Genomic DNA, 18,935 nt, shown 5'->3' with positions numbered 1-18,935 from the left:
CACTGAGAATTTCGTTCAGACAACAGTTTTGTGTTTTAGCAATTGAGAAAAACTGTAATAGCTATTGAAATTCTTAGACAAAAACTCACCACCACAAATAGGTAAGAGTTAGAAATACCCTTATAAGAGTTGTAGGTTTTTATTCAGGATGCACTTTGTGTAATAAAACTTGTTTTGCGGTCTTATGATGGACCGCTTAAAAGCTATTGAAATTATTCCAAAAACAGTGCGCAGTGCTCGGGGGCCTTTCTTACTGCCAATTGCGTCCGTGTTATGGTAATTTGTAGACGTGCCTTAGACACTGTAGGGGTCACAATAGTATATTTTATATAAAGTTGTCTACAATTTAAAATATTTCCATTCCTGACGCAAAGGAGGTATTTGTTTTGGCTACCAGAAATTAGAATTTGCATATTTTAGCATTTTTGCCGATACAGCTTTATGGTTACTGAAGAGAAAAATCTGTAGTTATATACAAACATGAAACCAAATTTATCAGTTTCTTTTGATAGGTTTTCAATTTTTCCCCCTTTATAAACGTCTTACCAGGTGCATATCTTACCAGCATTTGGAGGTTACTGCATATTTGGTAAATCATAACAAAAATCTATTGGTTCTCTTGTCGATCCATATGTTGTTTTTAAATTACATTCGCTGCATAATACACTTGGCTTACATAGAAAACCTATATTAAATGGCAAAAAGTTAACTTCGTTTGTATCTTAAATTTACAACAAAAATCTAGATTCAATGTACAATAAATTAATGATAAAAATCTTTCCCCTGCTTTATGAATCTCATTATGGTCCTTCATATCATTTGTGTACCTTGAAATATCTGTATCAGAACGTTTCTGCTCGGGAAATTCAAGCATGCATATACCTCAGTCATTTGTTAGTGGCATAACTGCTTTAGATTAAACATTTGAATTACACTAATGGAATACCATGGAACCTTTTGGGACGTCATGTGCACTTGTACATAGCTGCAGGGGTGTAGTAATCTTTTCAAAATTGGGGGTGTGCTGGGAAATCAGCGTTTAAAATTTGACAAAAGTGTAGGGGTGGATTCGCATTGCAACAAAATTGTGGGTATTCCTTCCTTCTCTGCATTAGACCTTCCAACCCCCAGTGAAATCTTCTACAAAATCCCCCAACTTCAGGTTGATTAAATTTTTCATAAATTGATGCAGCACAGTAATGAAATCTTCCACAGAAAGACACTACTTCAGAACCATATAGTCCGACGCCTGCCATCATTAGTTAAGAACGCTGTACACCATTTTCTCTACAATTGCCAGAGGCTTTTCTTTAGCTCAAGCAAGAAATTTCACAGGAGTGGGTGGGAGATAGATGGATTGTAACATGGGTTTAGCCCAGCACAACACCAAATGTTGGAGAAAGGACAGTGACCAGCAGTTCCTCAAAACCATTTATTCAGAAACCATTTCTTGGGCAGATGTGATGTTGCTCAGGCCCATTAACTCTTGCATGGACCCAGGCCAGTTCGAGAGGTGCCGAAGATGGGAGCTGGAAGATTAGGGAAAGTTGATGGCACAGCAAGAACTGCATCCTTTATATTCAGACCCTGAAACCAGAAGGTTACTCGTGAGCCATTTAAATTCAAAGGGAAACCAAAAAAAGGGGCTGCCACCACGGACGTAGTTTTGGGGGGGGACGGGGGGGGGGACATGTCCCCCCCCACTTTTTCAAAAGCCGGTTTTGGTCCCCCCCAGTTTTTACAGTTAAAACCAAATATTTAAGTAGCGACGAAGTCATGTCCCCCCCACTTTTTAACGGTTAAAAAAACAATATCCAAATAGCGACAAATCTAGCACTAGGATCATGCAGCTCCGAGCTCCCCCCCCCCGCTCAACAATTTTTGTTCACAGCGCTCAACAATTTTCATTCAACCCCCCCCCGCTCAACAGTTCGCCACCCCAGGTTGTGTCCCCCCCACTTATGAAATCAAAACTACGTCCATGGCTGCCACACTACTAGAGGAAAGAAGAAGCCTGAACTACACAGGTTCTCCAGTACCAATTGGATCACTCCAGTGGTTACTTACCCTTCTAGCTCGTACTTTCCTTCTCATTAAGTGTCTCCTCTAAGCCTGAACCAAAATCCATATCATGGATTAGCAGCTTCACATCGTTGATGGGTTCTCCAAAAACACCTGGACAGATACCACACTTCAGCCACAATATGGAGAACTAGATCCAACCATGGACACAAGGACCACGCATACACACAAATCCCCAAAATGAAAAACATCGTATTGGCCCAAAACGTCATGTACACTCAAACCTTGTTCAGCTCTGATCACTCGCGGTAATAGCAGGCCTGCTTCACTTGGCTGTCGACGCTCACGCGGAGATGCAAGAGCTACGATATCATCAGAGGTTCGTTAGACTGAGAACGTCCAACACACCTTCAAACGAGATACAAAATAACCACAAACAAAGCGAAACTTACCGAGACAAAGGATAGCGATCAGAACACTGACAACGAGAAGTCTTTGAGCACCCATTATACTATCTTACCCAAAAACAATACGATACTATTTTGACGCTTGGACTGGGCTTTAAATAATGCAAATCAACTCGCGACTAGGCGCCTGTTTCACCTGGACTTCATTAACAGCAATTAGTGATGACTAATTACTAGGGTTGCCACCTAGGTCTGACAAAAAACAAAGGACACAGGGTGGCGAGTGTAATCTGTTGACGGGGGGTGGCGAACGTAAACCGTTACCGGAGGAGTTTTAAATGGACACAGCGAGAGAAAAAAAGCAGATTTTAAGTGTGCAGAAACAGTCTGAATCGTGGTTTGAACTAACCTAGTTTTTTTGCCGGGACCGAATATTAAAAAGAAGAAAAACCGGGACAAACCGGGACAGCCTGGGAAAACCGGGACAGGCACGTGAAAACCGGGACAGGTGGCAACACTACGTGTGACAATCCGCTAATCTGCGTATTGTGTCATGAGTTCGTTGGATAATGTTATGGAAATCAGAGGAAAAGTCCAGTAGGTCTAATAGCTGTCCCTTCAAGTAACTCAATAATTCCGCCGTGTCTAGCTCAACGTTCATTCTTCGGTCATATTTGAGAGAAACCCTGTCTGTTATATATAGTTGGGCATTTAATATTGCTATATTGCTGAGCTATAGCTAACTTTTCTAATGAACTGGCGTTATTAGGGTACTCTGTCGCTACGTTTTGGTTTAGCTTTCATAAGGTAGGCTAAGGCAAACATTTCAGAACGTGTTTGGTTTTTAGACGTCTGTATTACTAGGTGCATATATCTACAGCATCGGAGGACACAGCATTTTTGGTCAGTTGGGCACTTTTGTCGACCCACATGTAATCTAAACACAGCATTCGCTCCACAATACACGTGGATTTGACAGACAAATGTGAAGATAATTTACCCGTGTGCTGTGGGCTTTAATATGTATCATTTATCTGCCCTCACTTTCCCCATTAAATTAAGGGGATTTAAAACATATTTTAATAATCTTAACTGCATATGGAATGCCTTAACCACATATATGTTCAAAGATTCTGGAGATATTTTCGTTATATGCAATTACATTCTTCTAAGGACTTCCTTCTAATATGCAATTACAGTGTATCAAAATTGTCAATTAAGTTTTCATAAACAGCTCCTGCTATATTTGTCAACCAACCAAGATGGGTGCGCGCGTGCACACACACACACACACACACACACAAAACACTTAAAAAATACCCTAAAATAAATCTGTGATGCATTGGTTAATAAAATAAGTTAACAATGTGTCTTCCTATTTTAAAGCCAGATTTTTATCAAGTCAAAATTATTTTATTTAAAGTTCACTTTACTTTTAGTGCCAAAAATACAGTGAATTATTTTATATTAATTATGTGTGAGATTTTTGTGTGGTGTGGGGAATAATGTGATTACCCTTGGGTCAGCAAGTGAGGGAATATTCCAGAGAATTCCCTGTATTAATACTTCTAGTAATAAAGTTGAGAGACTACTTGAAATAATTTTGTAAAATTCTCCAGTCATTTAATCTGAACCTGGAAATTCATTACATTTAAACTTTAATCACACATTTGATATAGATTATACAACAATTTGACATCTGTTCTTTGTCCTCTGTCCCTTGGGCATACAAATGTCCCTTCAGCTCCATGAATATTATCTAGTTCTAAATTAGTTTGAATCTTGCTTTTGTTCCCATTACCAAATAATCTTGACAGAAGGAAGAAGATGCAGGTGTGTTTCCCTTTCCCCCTCATCATTTTCATAAGCTCATATTTGAGAAGCTGCCAGTATCTCTGAGTCCTTACATTTCCAGTACAAAGAAATAGGAATTATTCTACATCAGTTGCAAATGTAAACAATGATTCTGATAGCAATTACAGGTCTGTTTAAGATTTCAATGAGCCTGATTTTTTTCCCCACTACCTTGCAAGCTCTGCACCGGGGTTGTCTGTATTATACTGAATTAAGTACATAACACCCATGGAAGAGTTCATCTCTGAGATCTAGTTTCCCAGATGCACCCCTCTACATTCAATGTCAATTAAATCAGAGACTAAAACTGTACCTCCACAGCACCACTGACACTGCATGCAGTGCTAGCAGTTCCATAAGGACTTTACACACTACACCAACAGCACACTTTGAATTCAGTTCCCTGTGTTTACCCGCTGCATTGCCTCTGCTCAACCAATCACTTTCTAAACTCTAAAATCCATATGGGCCTCCTCAGCAGCCAAGCCCGTACAGACGTCCACAGATGGCATTCACCTGTACTCAGTGCTACCAATCCCATACAGATTAGTGCAATGCACTGTTGGAATTGTAGTTTTCCACCTTTGTGTACTACCAATTTCCAATGTTGTGCTTCATCCCATCCTGTGTTTGCAGTTACAAACAAACCTAAATAACCTCTATGTGCTTATTACACCTTATTGGGCTCCATGAGTAGCATCCCTGTGACAAACTAAACTTGTCTTGTGAAAGAGCAATCTTTTCACGTCAATGATGTGTGTTCTAGGACGCTCATTGGTCTGGTGATTCGCATTCTGCTAGCAGATGAAAGCAGGTCGTCTGTAGCTGCTGGAACACTTACAGGCGGAGGTTCACTCACTCACGTGCAAACCGCAGAAGTGGATCACCTGCTAGTCTTGTTCTTGTTCATGTCAGCATTATCAAATGAAAGAGCAGAATTACCTGTTGACAGAAGTGCAGTGGTTCCTGTTCTCTTTGCATGTTTTTTGTGTGTGTGTGTGTGTGTGTGTGTGTGTGTGTGTGTGTGTGTGTGTGTGTGTGTGTGTGTGTTCTTTTTAATGATGAATAAGATTAAATATCAAATATGTTAAATATTACTGATTCCTTTATGCATCAGAAATCTTCTTAAACCCGTTTCTTCTCACGGACGTTATATATGTGGACGTCTGGGGGAAGAAGGAACTGGAGGGATGATTTATGACCATCTGTCTTGGGTTATGTGATATCTCAGAAAGGTGATCACAGAAATTAAATGTACTGCACCATGAAGGAAAAGATAAACACCAATGCTCCTCCTCCCATCTGCTTTAGTTCAGATGTATTAGGTACAGTCTTTATACCCTTTGAGAGTCTTTGGAGGACAACTTTGTTTTTATGTACGGATCAAACGATAACAATTCTGTATAATACAGTACAATAGTGATAACAATAATTGGGGTTAGGTGAACTATACAAGAGAGGAGAGAAAGTAAAAAGGGAAAAGATAGAAGGGCAGAAAAAAACAGCTCAAATGACCACTGCAATGGTTCACCAACTGCTGCTCCTGAAAGAAGAGCAGAAAGTGTAGCTAAGATGTACAGCACAAATGACTGTGATGTGTGAGTGTGTGTGTTTATGTAAGTGCAACATAGGATAAATGTACGGAATGTACTTACTAGCAAGGGTAGAAAGTTGCGACAAAATTCCCCCAGAGGCCAGAGGCAGGCAGAGAAAGACCAGGGAATCCCACCCGCCCGCGGCCCCTCCAGGAGCAGTGGGGTCCCAGGGCCGCACTTCCCAGTGACCCCCGCATGCCCGCCCCAGTGGGTGGGAGAGGGAGACCCTGGACAGCAATCCCCCCCCCCCCCCCCCCCCCAACCACAAAGCGCAGGCCCAGGGGAATCAGACGAAACAGAGCCACCCCCCAGGATGCCCCTCCTCCACCACGGGCCTGCAGCAAGGCCCCAGCGCCACACCCCCCCGAGAGCCACCCATCACCCGGCAGGACCCTCCTCCCAACAAGGAACAAGGAGCCCTGATCTGCCCCAGACCACAACCGCCCAGGGGAGCTGGCCAACTGCTACGCCGGAGCACCAGGCCGGGCCCCGAAACCCCAAGGCGCCCCCTCTCTGGAGGGGAGAAGTAACCACATGGGAGCAGCCGGGAGAGGACCGGGCACGACTAGCCCCAGACCCAGAACCAACTGTCCTCACACTTTTGAGAGTTTTAATATAATGAGGAGCTTTAGGTTTGGTGTGAACACACACACACACACACACAGTACTTTATGTGACGAAGTATGAGTGAAGCAGAAATGTGAGAATTCAGCATAAAAACCAACATCAGAAAATAAAGCCTCAGTGATGAACTGTTGAAACAGCTTCCCGCCATATTGCAGAGTCCTGGGTGCTATTTGATGCTATCTGGCTATCGCAACAACTAAAAGTAATCCCACGCCTAGATGAATTCCTCACTGGGGCCTTACAACTAATGTAATTAATGGGCTAAGGTTTTCACACAGCAAAAATGCAAAATAATGAATATTGGGATTGGACAACAATTGCTAAGAAGAGAATCCATCTGGAGAGTTTTTGAACTTTGGGAGAGCTCATCTCTCATTATATTGCCATTTGTTTACCCCACCTCTGTTGTAGCATAGGTGTTTGTTTGTTAACCTCAGTTTATTTTTAAAAGTATCTTCAGTGTGTGGTCGATGGAGTTTAATAGAGGGTCAGGATTGTTGCCTTCCCCAGCAACAAAACCCAATTACACATGCTTTAAAAAAAACAAGTGTCAAACATAAATCACATGTCAAGATGGTTAACAGAATGGAATTCCAATGGAATGTTTTAGGGAGTATAATAACTGGCAGTGGCTGAATGCCTATCTGATAAGTTCACACGTCACAAAAACTCCATGGTCCCAAACCCTCCATGAGTGTGGTCACTCCCAAACATCTGTGCTGCACCAGCACTTCTGCTGTGAAAAGTAAGGCCTGCAGATAAGCAAGACTGACTGTATGAGGTCAGTCTGAACTGCAAAGGTCTTTGAATCCATATGTGCATCTCCTAAACACACACATGCATACCCCTCAGGGTGTGGTGAAAGAAGCATGAGAATTTAACATTGTCCGAATTTGTCATTCCTGGAATTCCACTAATTTATACTTACAGCTTGACCTTTGCACCTACTGAACCAATGTCATTACAAATTGTTCATTATTGCACACTAAACATTTCACCAATGTTCACAAATCACAGTCAGACATTCAGCTTTTTGTTTAGCAGTTGGTTTTGCTATGTAGAGCACAGCATTCCAACTCTTTAATAAGACCCATTTAACTCACACCCGAGTCATCATGAGTTTTATTTTATTTATTTAATTATTTTCCAATAGTGAGTAGGAGTGAATGGATCAGTGTCTACCTGTACCTCCTGTGTATCTGTGATAAAAACAAATCTAGGGTTAAACGTATCACCTCACACCCTGCAGAGAGAGCATCATGGGAGTTCTGGAACAGAACACAGCAAAGTGTTCCTTTATCTGCCAACAATAACATCCCGTCATCTGTTACCACCAATTTATTATTCAGTGTATCTGACAATGGCTAACGATGAGTTTAAAGAATCAAATTGAGAATTAGAGAAGAAAGAAAGATTCTGTGGTGATGGAACCAAGGAGCTAAAGTTTCATGGAGCTCATGACTATAAGTGTGTTAATGGGGATTGATGGTGCGTGTTCACATCTTGTTCGGATGTGAATTCCACTGTGGCAACTGAGTGGTTTCTGTGTGAAATTCGGACACTTGATTTATCGCAGCTAATAAATAAAAGCTTTCTAAAGTGCAGAATGAATGCTGTATCGAATTTCTCTTTTATATAGTATGACCCCAGGTGGCTTGGAGTAGGTGTTTCACATGTAATGCCCTTCATGTAAGCAAGGCATGATGGAACAGAGGTCTCAGGGTATCCAATGTATAGGTAGGGATTAGTGTGCCGGAAAAGCCTGCTCTTGTCTTGTGGATAAAAGTGCTTTTTGGTCTGTGTGGCAGGAGTGACAAAGCCACCCTTTGTAGGCTTGGCTCAAGCTCCTTTCCCGTTATCAGACATCGGCACTTAGGAACGGTTAACTTACCTCCCTGATAAACGCTCCACACCTCCGTGGGAACATGGCTGCTATTGTCCCCTAGTTCCAAGCTAGATCCGGTTCGAGAGTGAGGGAGAGAGAGACAGAGAAAGAGAGACAGAGAGAGAGAACATAGGGATGGCAGGTTTCTCATACTTAGTATCTATGATACACCATTAAGGCTAGAGGGCAGCATACAGACTCTGGTACAGGTGCACGGTGTGCATGCATACAGACTCTGGTACAGGTACACTGTTTGCATACAAAAGAGACAAAAACTTTTCTTTGTTTTTGTGGCTTTGAGCTTCTATGCATGTGTAGTGAGGCCTGAAGAGAGGCTTGGGGCTCTGGGACTAGAAACTTTGTAGCACTGCATGCCTTAATATCTCCAACAAACTTGATCTGTTAACTCCTCAATTGACTCAAGTTGGTTAGTTTGTTTGTTTCAGGACCTGAATTTAATACTGAAATGAGAGGGTTTTGGAGGTGTGCCTATGAAGTGGTTCCATGTAGGCTGTTGTTAGTGAAGAGTTATGCATGTGACTTGTAAGACATGGAGACCTTCAGATGAAAGTAGTGGAGAAGCTGAGAGGGAGAAGCTGCTTCTTGACCTCTTTCATGACTCTCTCATCCTCAACATTCATGCCACTCTCATCTTCAACATTCATGCCACTCATCCTCACAATTCAACCTTTGTAGGTCTTTTTGTGTGTAAAATGTGTCTGACAAACTAGTCATAGCAACAGATTGTCTTCTGTCTGACTTCATACAACAGAACACGTAAACTGTATAAAGCAACTGTTAAGCAGTGCAGGTGGAAGTTAGGAGTACCTATGATGGATCTGGTGGTTACACGTATTCTTGTGAATGGTTAGTGACATTCTGATTGTAGTAGACCATGATTACACAGTATCAGGACCTGCTAATTTGATCCAAGGATTTGCCTAAAGATTTCACTGTAGTCTTTCAGCAAGGTACTTAATCCCAAACCCTTCCACTGGGACAGTTTAGATGCCAGGCACAGTAACTCCTCATTAATTAATATATAAAACAAGAAGCACACAGAGCAGAGCACCCACAAATTGTTTATATAGTTTCTATCATATTTTTAATCAGATTTGCATTCCCAGAGTGTGCTTTTGTTTTTCATGTCTGCAATATTGTCATCAGTCTAAAGCCAGTGTTTGTATTTGCAAACTCTAATGCACCTGTCTCCTGTTAATGACTCCTCTGAGGATCCTATTGATAATTTATCAGATCTAAGCACGTGAATAACAACCTTGGTTCTATATCACTCTATACGGTGATGTCCACACACATATGCTTTTAAATCTGTCATTGTTATGGGGGAACACACACAAGGCCTTCAAACAAGAAAGAAAGAAAGCACCCTCTCTAAGAGCCCATCCTCCCCCAATTGTCCCAGATCCATTGTGCCATAGAGACGCAGCTGGGCACAACACTGGCTTTCTTTGTCCTCATCCAGATCAGCTGTAAACGCGTTCTTCGTGCATTCTTTAGGTCCATGTGGTATCCATGTTTTGTCCCTCACAATAATAATATAGTTCAATAGCATCCTGGCAGCCATGGAAGAAAACAAATTTGTAAATACATGGTTTTGTTTAACTTAGTAGTTCCCTTGTATTTGTTACTCACTGCTGTTTGGTGTATGTTAGAGTGAGAGGCTCCTTTACAGGAAGGTCTTTGGCAAACAAACATAACTGGCTAGACTTGTAAATGCCGTTCCTTCCCATTTCTAGAGTTCAAGCTCTTTACTTCACCAAATCATCAAAGCAGAAGGCGATTCCTAGGCCACATGAAAGTTCAAACAGATGTAAAGGAGAAGAGGAAGAGATGGGTATATGGAGCCCCAACGCTCACAGATGAAAAAGCAGGGCTGTGGGGGATTTCGTGCATGGTCAGTCCCTTGATCTGTTACTGCTCGATCATCCCTGGACTGTGTAAAATATTTGATCGAGCGTCGTGATGTGCTTGCAGTGCTTTCGTACATGTATCAGTTAATTAAAGTAACTCAGCGTTTCAAAAGGAATAACAGGTCTTAATGCCTTCTCAAGCAATATATTTAACAAATTTCGCGCGTACACACACACACACACACACACACACACACACACACACACACACACACACACACACACACACACATCCCACTACACGTAATCGAACAAACTGACATACCAAACCTATGTAAGAATGAAGCCGGTTGGATGGAAATAAACCAAGAATACAAAGCTGATTGCTATTGGATGTGAATCCCGCGGGACGGGGAGGCGGGGCGTGGTTTCTGAGCATTCACACACTCGTCAATCGTCTAACGTCGCGCCACCAAGTGGAAGTATAAACGCGATAAAAATGTTTTTCGCTTTCTCATGAAAAACGAAGCACATGCATATACATTTAAATGACGATAATGCATGCTTTATTTTCATCTCACGTATCTGAACGACAAAATCTTTATATGGTGCTTTTGTGCATTTTAGGCTCCAGTAGACACATAATGAAATATCTTACCTAATAACAGGTAACCTGCCTCAATCGAAATGGAATCGATACGTTGCACATTTTAATACAACGCCGGACAATTTAACGTTAGACCAAACGCACCGTATCGCTCTTTTACATTTCATCGCTGAAACTGAAACGATGTATTTCGCTATGGACTCAATTTGTACGGCTTGTAACAGGTAGGTTCAAACATTCTCTTTTTTCCGTTTATGATTTTGACTGCAAAAGATTGCGCTCTCGTGCCAGAGAGCACCCTGCCCTCAACCCAATAGGTGCAGTGAATGACAGAGCTGCCGTGGTGAATTGAGTTGTTTACAGTCACGACCCTTCAGCTCCGGTAACGCGGTAACGCGCACGAGCGCGCGGGCCATTGTGACGCCAAACCTGAGGTAACGATTTTGATGACACTATCTGTCACTACTGTCAACAATCATATTACAGGCGATTGCGTTCATGTTAATTAGGTACAAGGACGCTATACTTTCTAAATTATGTTTAGAAAGTTCGTTTGACGTTCTGGACAAACGTATCCGAATTATTATTAACCGCCACGCAATTTAAACGAATGTAAACGAGACGCCAGTCCGTCCATCACATCAGGTTACATATGACGCATAGGTGTCGGTTCAGATGCGCCCACTACAGTTAACGGCGGCTCGGATCATGCCGTCGTACACTTATCACACCTTAATGCGACGAGAGGCTGTTTCGCTCGCCACATGTGATATTGTGATGGTCCACGGTGAAACGGAACCTCACTGTTGGGTTTGTTTTTTAAGGACCCCCCCCCCCCCCATGAGATGTAAACCTGTTTCTGTGTTACAGTGTTGAATATTGTGGGCGAAGTGACGACCGACGCTCACAATAAAGTCGATGGTCATTCACGCCTGTCACAGCTGTTTTCTCTTCTTGTTTCATTCGTCGTTAACAACTTTTGCTCACTGCAATGTTTACACTTAGTAATTTAAACAAACTTTTCAATGAGTGAACCCAGCCTTCATTCCGGGGAGGTGCTCGTACTCCGTCGGATATCTTTACGGGCCAGTTCTTCTGCCTAGGACCAGTGCGGTCTGTCTATCACGGGACGGGGGTGACTGGTCGCTTACAGCTGCTGTTGGACAGCAGCTCTCCACTATGTCCGTTCCGTAACTTTTATTGTATCATTTTTCATTCGTCATAGGATTGCAAGATCAAGCGAGGTGAGAAGAGCGGACGGTGTGGATTAGGACGAGTTTTACGGTTTTACCCGCACGGAGTACCGCTTGTTTCTGGAATTCCTCCCTCTTTCTCTCGACTCCTCAATGTGGGCTCCAAAGGACCTTTGCCTTTCTGGTTTGAAATGAAATAATGGCGACACGTTGGGCTGGTTCTCCGCACCAAGATGACGGAAAAAATACGTCCGAGTCGTCAGTTTGTGAGGTAATACTCTCTGACTCTTGAGAAGCGAACGTAAGAACGAATCAAACGCACAATTGCACCTTATCCTGCCGCGCGACGTCAGTTAGGACAAGTGCCTCGCGCCAGTCAAGTTCTGCTTGCATAAATACGATTAGGGAGGTTTGGGTCCCACATATAGTTTTCGTTTACTCTCTACATTAGGGTTAATTAATTACGTACGTATTTAATATTCTGCTGGTATATTTTGATAGACCATGCACAGTGAGCAACTTAAATTGAGTTATCGTTGATCTCCTTTGTGTTCCTAGCACGAGCAGAAGGGGCTCTCGAGAGATTCAAATGGTGAAATGAGCCAGTGCAGCAGTATGCCATGAACATCTTTACTCAAACTGTATGGACAGATTTTTTAGATTTCTGCAACAAGGTTGCTTTATAAGTAGAAGTCAACACAAATCAATTGTATTGCAAAATTATGCAATAAATAATTAAATAAAAAAGCAAAGGCTCTTATTGGTCAGCTCAGTGTTGATCACTGTGGAGTAATTGTGTGTCAGTGTTCTAATGGGCTCATTTCTTTGCAGTCTTGTGCAGTATTTGTTCCTGCGTCCCTTAAATGTGGAGAATATTAGCTCAGCGAGCGTCTCCTGTTGTGCATGTGTGATCTGTCTCTATGGATCGCATCACATGACGGTATGAATGGAATGTGTGTGATATTGGCTGCCTTAGTCTTGCCTCCTGATGGCCTGCAAATACATGGTTGACTCAGAAGCAGTCCTACATCTACATGAAACACTTTATTTTTGTAAGTGTGTATGTGCGGGTGAATGTGTGTGTGTGTGTGTGTGTGTTGACAGTGTCAGATGTAGAATCCTGTGTCTGCAGGCTTCAAGGACCAGGGGTGATTGAATTTCCACTCTTAGGTACAGTTGTGTTTTGATTGGATAAGCAGTGTGCTCGCATTAACCTATCAGAAACGGCAATTCCAAGATGTGCACGTATCTGCTTGTGTATATGTGATTTTTCTTTTTGGCGTCAACATCCAGTGGAAAAAGGGAGATAGAGGGACACGGGGTTAGTGGAAGCTATAAGGACACACCCCAGTTCCACTATGTTTTATGCAGTGCACTCAAGACACTGTTTGTTCCATCTAGCGTCTCATAGTCCAGAGCTTTTGCAGGGATGCTCAGGAATACGCGGCTGAATTGAGTTTTGGATACCGTCACCTGCAGGCTCTTTAAGGGGATGACTGAAGAGTATAGTGTGTGGACTGTGACAGCGTTTACATGCACAAACAGCCCCTTTCCCAAACGGACCTAGCTTAATGGTGACGTTGGCTTGGCAGCTCGTGTGGCTGACTCCGTCAGCGTTTCCCCTGGCCTCTGCCTCTCGCGTAGCCTCTCCTTCATCTGCTCCCTTTAAAGTGATTTAAAACAGCCCAGCCTGGCTCTCGCTCCACCACATAAAGGCCTGAGATTCATTATCTCCAGCCAGGCGCTGAAGGAATTAATAAACAGCTGTGGAGACTTGCGTAGGAATTTCTAGCCTGGGTGTTCGGTGTTATTCTGTCCCCAAACATGGGTGTAAATCGGTGGCGGTAGCAGCAAGGCAGGCATGGGATTGACTCTGGGCATGTTTTGGACATGGGGTATGGGGTTGAGCTTGGTCATCTCAGGTCATGCCCTACATTGTGGCTTTGGGAAGTTAAACCATACCTGTTGATCCAAGTAGGCCTTTCATCCAACCTGGTCTGGCTTAACTGCAAATCTTATTCCAGACTGACAGTTTGTCTTTAATTTAAGGTTTAATCCAGATGGATTTATAATATTTGGCCCTTTATATTGTGTGTTGCTGCTTGGTCCCATTTGTTTGGTATTGGTACCTGACAGCCATCATGTCAGTGATGTCATTGCATGTCCGTGTTCCTGCAGTCAGCTTCCAGAGTCAGGATGACGCGTGAGAGGGCGGGGGGGGGGGGGGGGGGGGGGGGGGGGGGGGTTCTGCCCGCCTTCACGCCTTCCTGCTCTCCGTTGATGCGTCGGGGACATGGTGCTCCAGCCCTGCGGTGAGGAGACGGAGGGAGGGAGGAGTAAAGAGCACATTGTTGTTCGTGCGTGTTGGAGTGCCGGGGAGGGGTGCAGCGATCCGGACGTGCGTAGGGGCGGGACATGCAGTTAACCACGTGCTTCTCCATGATGGTGATTGACTGTACTGCGTACTTTCTTCACTACTCTGGTCATAATGACACGATTTCAGGGTTCCACTCTTACCCTCCCTCTCCATCCCTCTATCCTCCACCCCCGCAGCCCACAGTAGCTTTGGTGGGTAATTACAGACCAGCTGCTCCTGGTCATTATAAGTCTCCGCCCTACCCAGCCACCCTTCACAGCCAGCTGAGGCACCTTTTTTGACTCAGGTCTATGTCTGGATAAAGGATGAAAATTGTTCATGGACTCTTCTGAATCAGTTGTACCTGGTTTTGTTTGCATATACATGTTACTGAGCTGTGAACTGGCAACAGTTCCCTTAACTTCACCTATCCCTCTGCACCCCTTAAACTAGACCATTGCTCTGAGTCATGTGGATTAAACCACTTTGTTATTGTGGGGAGGTTTTCTTTCCACTTTGTTCCCCTAGCACTTCTGATCCATTTGTTGCTGATCTCACCTTCACATGGACTGATCTTGTCAGATGAAGGATTTTATATAAATTTGGGTTAATTGAAAATTGAGAGGGGGGCGGGGGGGCATGAGACTCCGACTCCGAGACCTTGAGAGCGGCACTGCAGTTTGGCGAGGATGTGTTCCTGGTTCCACTCTGTAGCTACAGTCCCTCCCTCAGCTGTAAATTAGGCCCCTTTTTCCTGCACACATGCCTTTCAGTCGCCCTCTGTCTCGACACGGTTTTCATGCGTCTATTTTTAGCTCATGGCAGAGTGGGAAAACCTCATCATCCATTCCCACCTGCTCACGCCGTGTCCACCGGTGTTTCCTATTAGGTCCTGTGTTACTCACACCCGCCAACAGGCCTGTTTGGTCCCTGTTTATCCAGCATATTTATCTAGTTCTCACCTGTCTACGTAATTCTATTCGATGGAATGTGAACACTCCGAGCGTATCCATGCACTGCTGAGTTTCAGCCGAAAGCCGACGCCGGTGTGTGTTCAGGAAGTGCTGTTTCCCTCGTGCGCCTTCACGCCAGGCACCAGTCTAGGTCAGGGGCTCCCACGACACCAGCCAGATAGGTGCTGTTGTTCATCTTCCTAATGGAGGCAATCTGCACCACCTCTAACTGTAGTTCTCCGTTAATCCAACAGATTTCTTCTTCCACAGAGAGTTCCTCTTCAGAATGAGCGTGCCAAGGTTCTTTAACCCCAGATGAGGAGATCCAGTGTAAATAGTCCTGTCTTGTTTGACAGTTTAATTAGCGACCCCTGATATTTGGGGAAATGAGTGCTACATGCCAGGTTCTGACCTGAGCATGACCCAGAGTAACCCCTGGCACTGCTCCACCATGCCCGGCCTGAACCTGTTTTAAAGGAACACTGCACCCTTCAAGAACAACACCACTGCTGCTGCTCACCAATTCAAGCTTATGGTGATTCACTTAGCTCATCGATTCCATTAACATCGATCTAGTGTTAGCGAGCGCAGAATATTTGTGTAAAGTGTTTCAATGCTGGCTCTCTTGGTGCAGACGTTGCAGTTCACTGTACTTGTGGGCTTGTGTGTGTTTGTGTGGATGTGTGTGAGCACGTGTGTGGTGGAATACTGTGTGAATCTGTCTGGCTCTCTGTTTTCTGCTCTGTCACTGTAAAAGCGAAACTGGGGAGTCCCTGCTACTCCAGCGTTACCTAGCCACAGTTGCCGAGCAACAGAACAGTGGCATGTTCTCTCTTATCACACACACTGCAGCTTCCTTTCCTTATGGGGTGAGGGTGTGTGTGTATATTTGTGTGTGTCTATGTGTCTGAAAATGCCTATGTGCACTCTCGTGTGCGCGTGTGTGTGTGTGTGTGTGTGTGTGTGTGTGTGTGTGTGTGTGTGTGTGTGTGTGTGTGTGTGTGTGCGTGTGTGTGTGCATCTGCCAGGGATCTAAAAATGTTCCTCTTTCTTTCCTGGCACTGTGTGTTGCTATGACGCTAAAAAGGATAAGTGTGTGTGTGTGTATGTGTGTGTGTGTTGCACACTTGCACATGCTTGTTTGTGTGTATGCATTGAGGGGCCAGCAGTCAGGAAGCAGAGATATTAACTGGTGGACAACAAGATCTTCTTCTTCTAATTATTATGTGGTATAGTCCTGACTGGCTCATGGTTGTCTGTCTCACTGTTAATTTTCATTTTATAGAGAGCCCGTGTCCTCGGGGTGGGGAATGGCCTGGGGGTGGGGGGTCTTCTAGTGTTACCGGATTGTGTTTTGGTGTATGGTGTGTTTCATGATGGCCGATGATGGTCTGATGGAGTCTGATGGTGTATGGTTCTCTCTGATGGTGCATGGTGGTATCTGATGGAGTATGGTTCTCTCTGATGGAGTCTGATGGTGCATGGTGGTATCTGATGGAGTATGGTTCTCTCTCATGGTGTATGGTGGTATCTGATGGAGTATGGTTCTCTCTGATGGTGTATGGTGGTATCTGATGGAGTATGGTTCTCTCTGATGGTGTATGGTGGTATCTGATGGTGTATGGTTCTCTCTGATGGTGCATGGTGGTATCTGATGGTGTATGGTTCTCTCTCATGGTGTATGGTGGTATCTGATGGAGTATGGTTCTCTCTGATGGTGTATGGTGGTATCTGATGGAGTATGGTTCTCTCTGATGGTGTATGGTGGTATCTGATGGTGTATGGTTCTCTCTGATGGTGTATGGTGGTATCTGATGGTGTATGGTTCTCTGATGGTGTATGGTGGTATCTGATGGTGTATGGTTCTCTGATGGTGCATGGTGGTATCTGATGGAGTATGGTTCTCTCTGATGGAGTATGGTGGTATCTGATGGTGTATGGTTCTCTCTGATGGTGTATGGTGGTATCTGATGGTGTATGGTTCTCTGATGGTGCATGGTGGTATCTGATGGAGTATGGTTCTCTCTGATGGAGTATGGTGGTATCTGATGGTGTATGGTTCTCTCTGATGGTGTATGGTGGTATCTGATGGTGTATGGTTCTCTGATGGTGCATGGTGGTATCTGATGGAGTATGGTTCTCTCTGATGGAGTGTGGTGGTGTGTGCTAGCGTGTGATGGAGAGTTGTGGTGTTTGGTGTCCATTATGCACCATCACCAAGGGAAGTCCCTCTCCACAGGGACACACCGCAGTGTGATGAGCTTATACACACCTGCTGCTTCTTGTTGAATGCCTCGTGTCCTCACAGCAACCGCATTTGTGATCACGTTGAAATGCAGGGCTCAAATGAAGGTCATCATAAGGACTTCCTGCACTCCATGAGGTCTTTAGCTGTAGAGAACTAATGTTTATTGTAATGGATAGCCACTCTGTTGGAAAAGTTTGTGCACATAGATTGCATGGCGATGCAGACTGGGACGGTACATTTCCTGTTTCCGCCCATCTTATCTCCATAGAGATTCCCAGTCCCTTTGTGACATAAATTCTTGTTTTCCTCCCCTCGCATATGTGTAAGCAACCCGTACTGACACTGAATCTGGTTAGAGTTCCAAGTTCAATCCGGCATCGCCCCAAAGCAGCTTTGCGTGATTCCCAGAGTGGTTTTAGCTTCGCCGGGCTACTGATGCTCTCGTCTCTGCTCCTTCTCAGCAGTGCAACCCTGCTGTCTACCAAGGTAACCGTAGGCGCCGCGTGGCTCTGTGTTATCAGGACTTACTCGCTCTGGTATTCGGTGTGGGCGTTCGGGGGCTTGGCAGGAAATCGAGCTGTTTCCTGTTGCTGTGGGCTCTAGGGGTGGGCGGTGCACTTTTTAATGAATGAACAAACTGCTCCGTGAATGGATGACGGAGAGGAGTGACAGGACCCCTCTCCGTTTGTTTCTTCTTGGCGCTTGACACTCGGTGAGAAAGATTAGCCTAATCACGGGATACTGAAAAGATGCAGTATTTCGAATCTCGAGCCTGAAATGAAGTCTAATTTTGGATGAATTAGTTCTTCATTGACAATATGTTTGTTTTTGTTGAAGTCAAATGGGTCCTTGGTGCTGTTGCGCCCCGTGTGTAGACATCACATGATCACATCATCCTGTGGAGGTGTGGCCCTGAGCGCTCGCTGAGGGATGCAGATACAGTCTGCAGATGACTTCAGCCCACTTCCTGTTTTTATTTTCTATTTGCACATTGAGAATGGACAGAAGAATGTTTTATGAGCATTGGTTTTTGCACAAAAACACAAATTCTTTAGAGATTTTCCAGCATGGTCTTGATGTCTTGATGGAGTGTGTGTGTGGAGGGGGGGTGGGGGGGGCACCACCAGATTTGTTCACCAGCATTGATTCTGTTAGATTGGGCAGAGGGAGGAGCATCAGGAATCAGTGAAGCAGACTGTACCATCCTGTGCCAGGAGGGGGGAAGCAAAGACAACAGTCATTTGATCACATAGATAGTTAGATTTATATTTATATATATAGTTTCCAACACATTAAATCTGCACTAAGGTCCAGTGA

The 18,935-nt window shown here is 44.2% G+C and overlaps 1 protein-coding gene and 1 long non-coding RNA gene across 2 annotated transcripts in view; one reads left to right on the top strand and one right to left on the bottom strand.

Annotated features, from left to right (window-relative positions):
* Positions 1 to 1,418: 1,418 nt before the first annotated feature.
* Positions 1,419 to 2,615, bottom strand: LOC143474298 (uncharacterized). The gene is made up of 4 exons (XR_013120730.1): positions 2,475 to 2,615; positions 2,307 to 2,384; positions 2,068 to 2,175; positions 1,419 to 1,587 (listed from the first exon to the last, which is right to left on the bottom strand). It is a non-coding gene; the product is annotated as an uncharacterized LOC143474298 (long non-coding RNA).
* Positions 2,616 to 10,702: 8,087 nt separating this feature from the next.
* The window catches only part of arhgap21a (Rho GTPase activating protein 21a), a 69,690-nt gene continuing 61,457 nt past the window's right edge, over positions 10,703 to 18,935 (top strand). Inside the window, exons 1-2 of the mRNA XM_076971224.1 lie at positions 10,703 to 11,092; positions 12,094 to 12,332. Coding sequence (XP_076827339.1) covers positions 12,261 to 12,332 — 72 coding nt within the window. The 5' untranslated portion in view covers positions 10,703 to 11,092; positions 12,094 to 12,260. The remainder of the gene's footprint in view (positions 11,093 to 12,093; positions 12,333 to 18,935) is intronic.

The sequence above is a fragment of the Brachyhypopomus gauderio genome, chromosome 13 (genome assembly GCF_052324685.1).
Source record: "Brachyhypopomus gauderio isolate BG-103 chromosome 13, BGAUD_0.2, whole genome shotgun sequence".
NCBI classification, from domain to species: domain Eukaryota; kingdom Metazoa; phylum Chordata; class Actinopteri; order Gymnotiformes; family Hypopomidae; genus Brachyhypopomus; species Brachyhypopomus gauderio.
The sequence above is the reverse complement of the archived record's forward strand: the minus strand, read 5'-3'. Positions and strand labels throughout refer to the sequence as shown.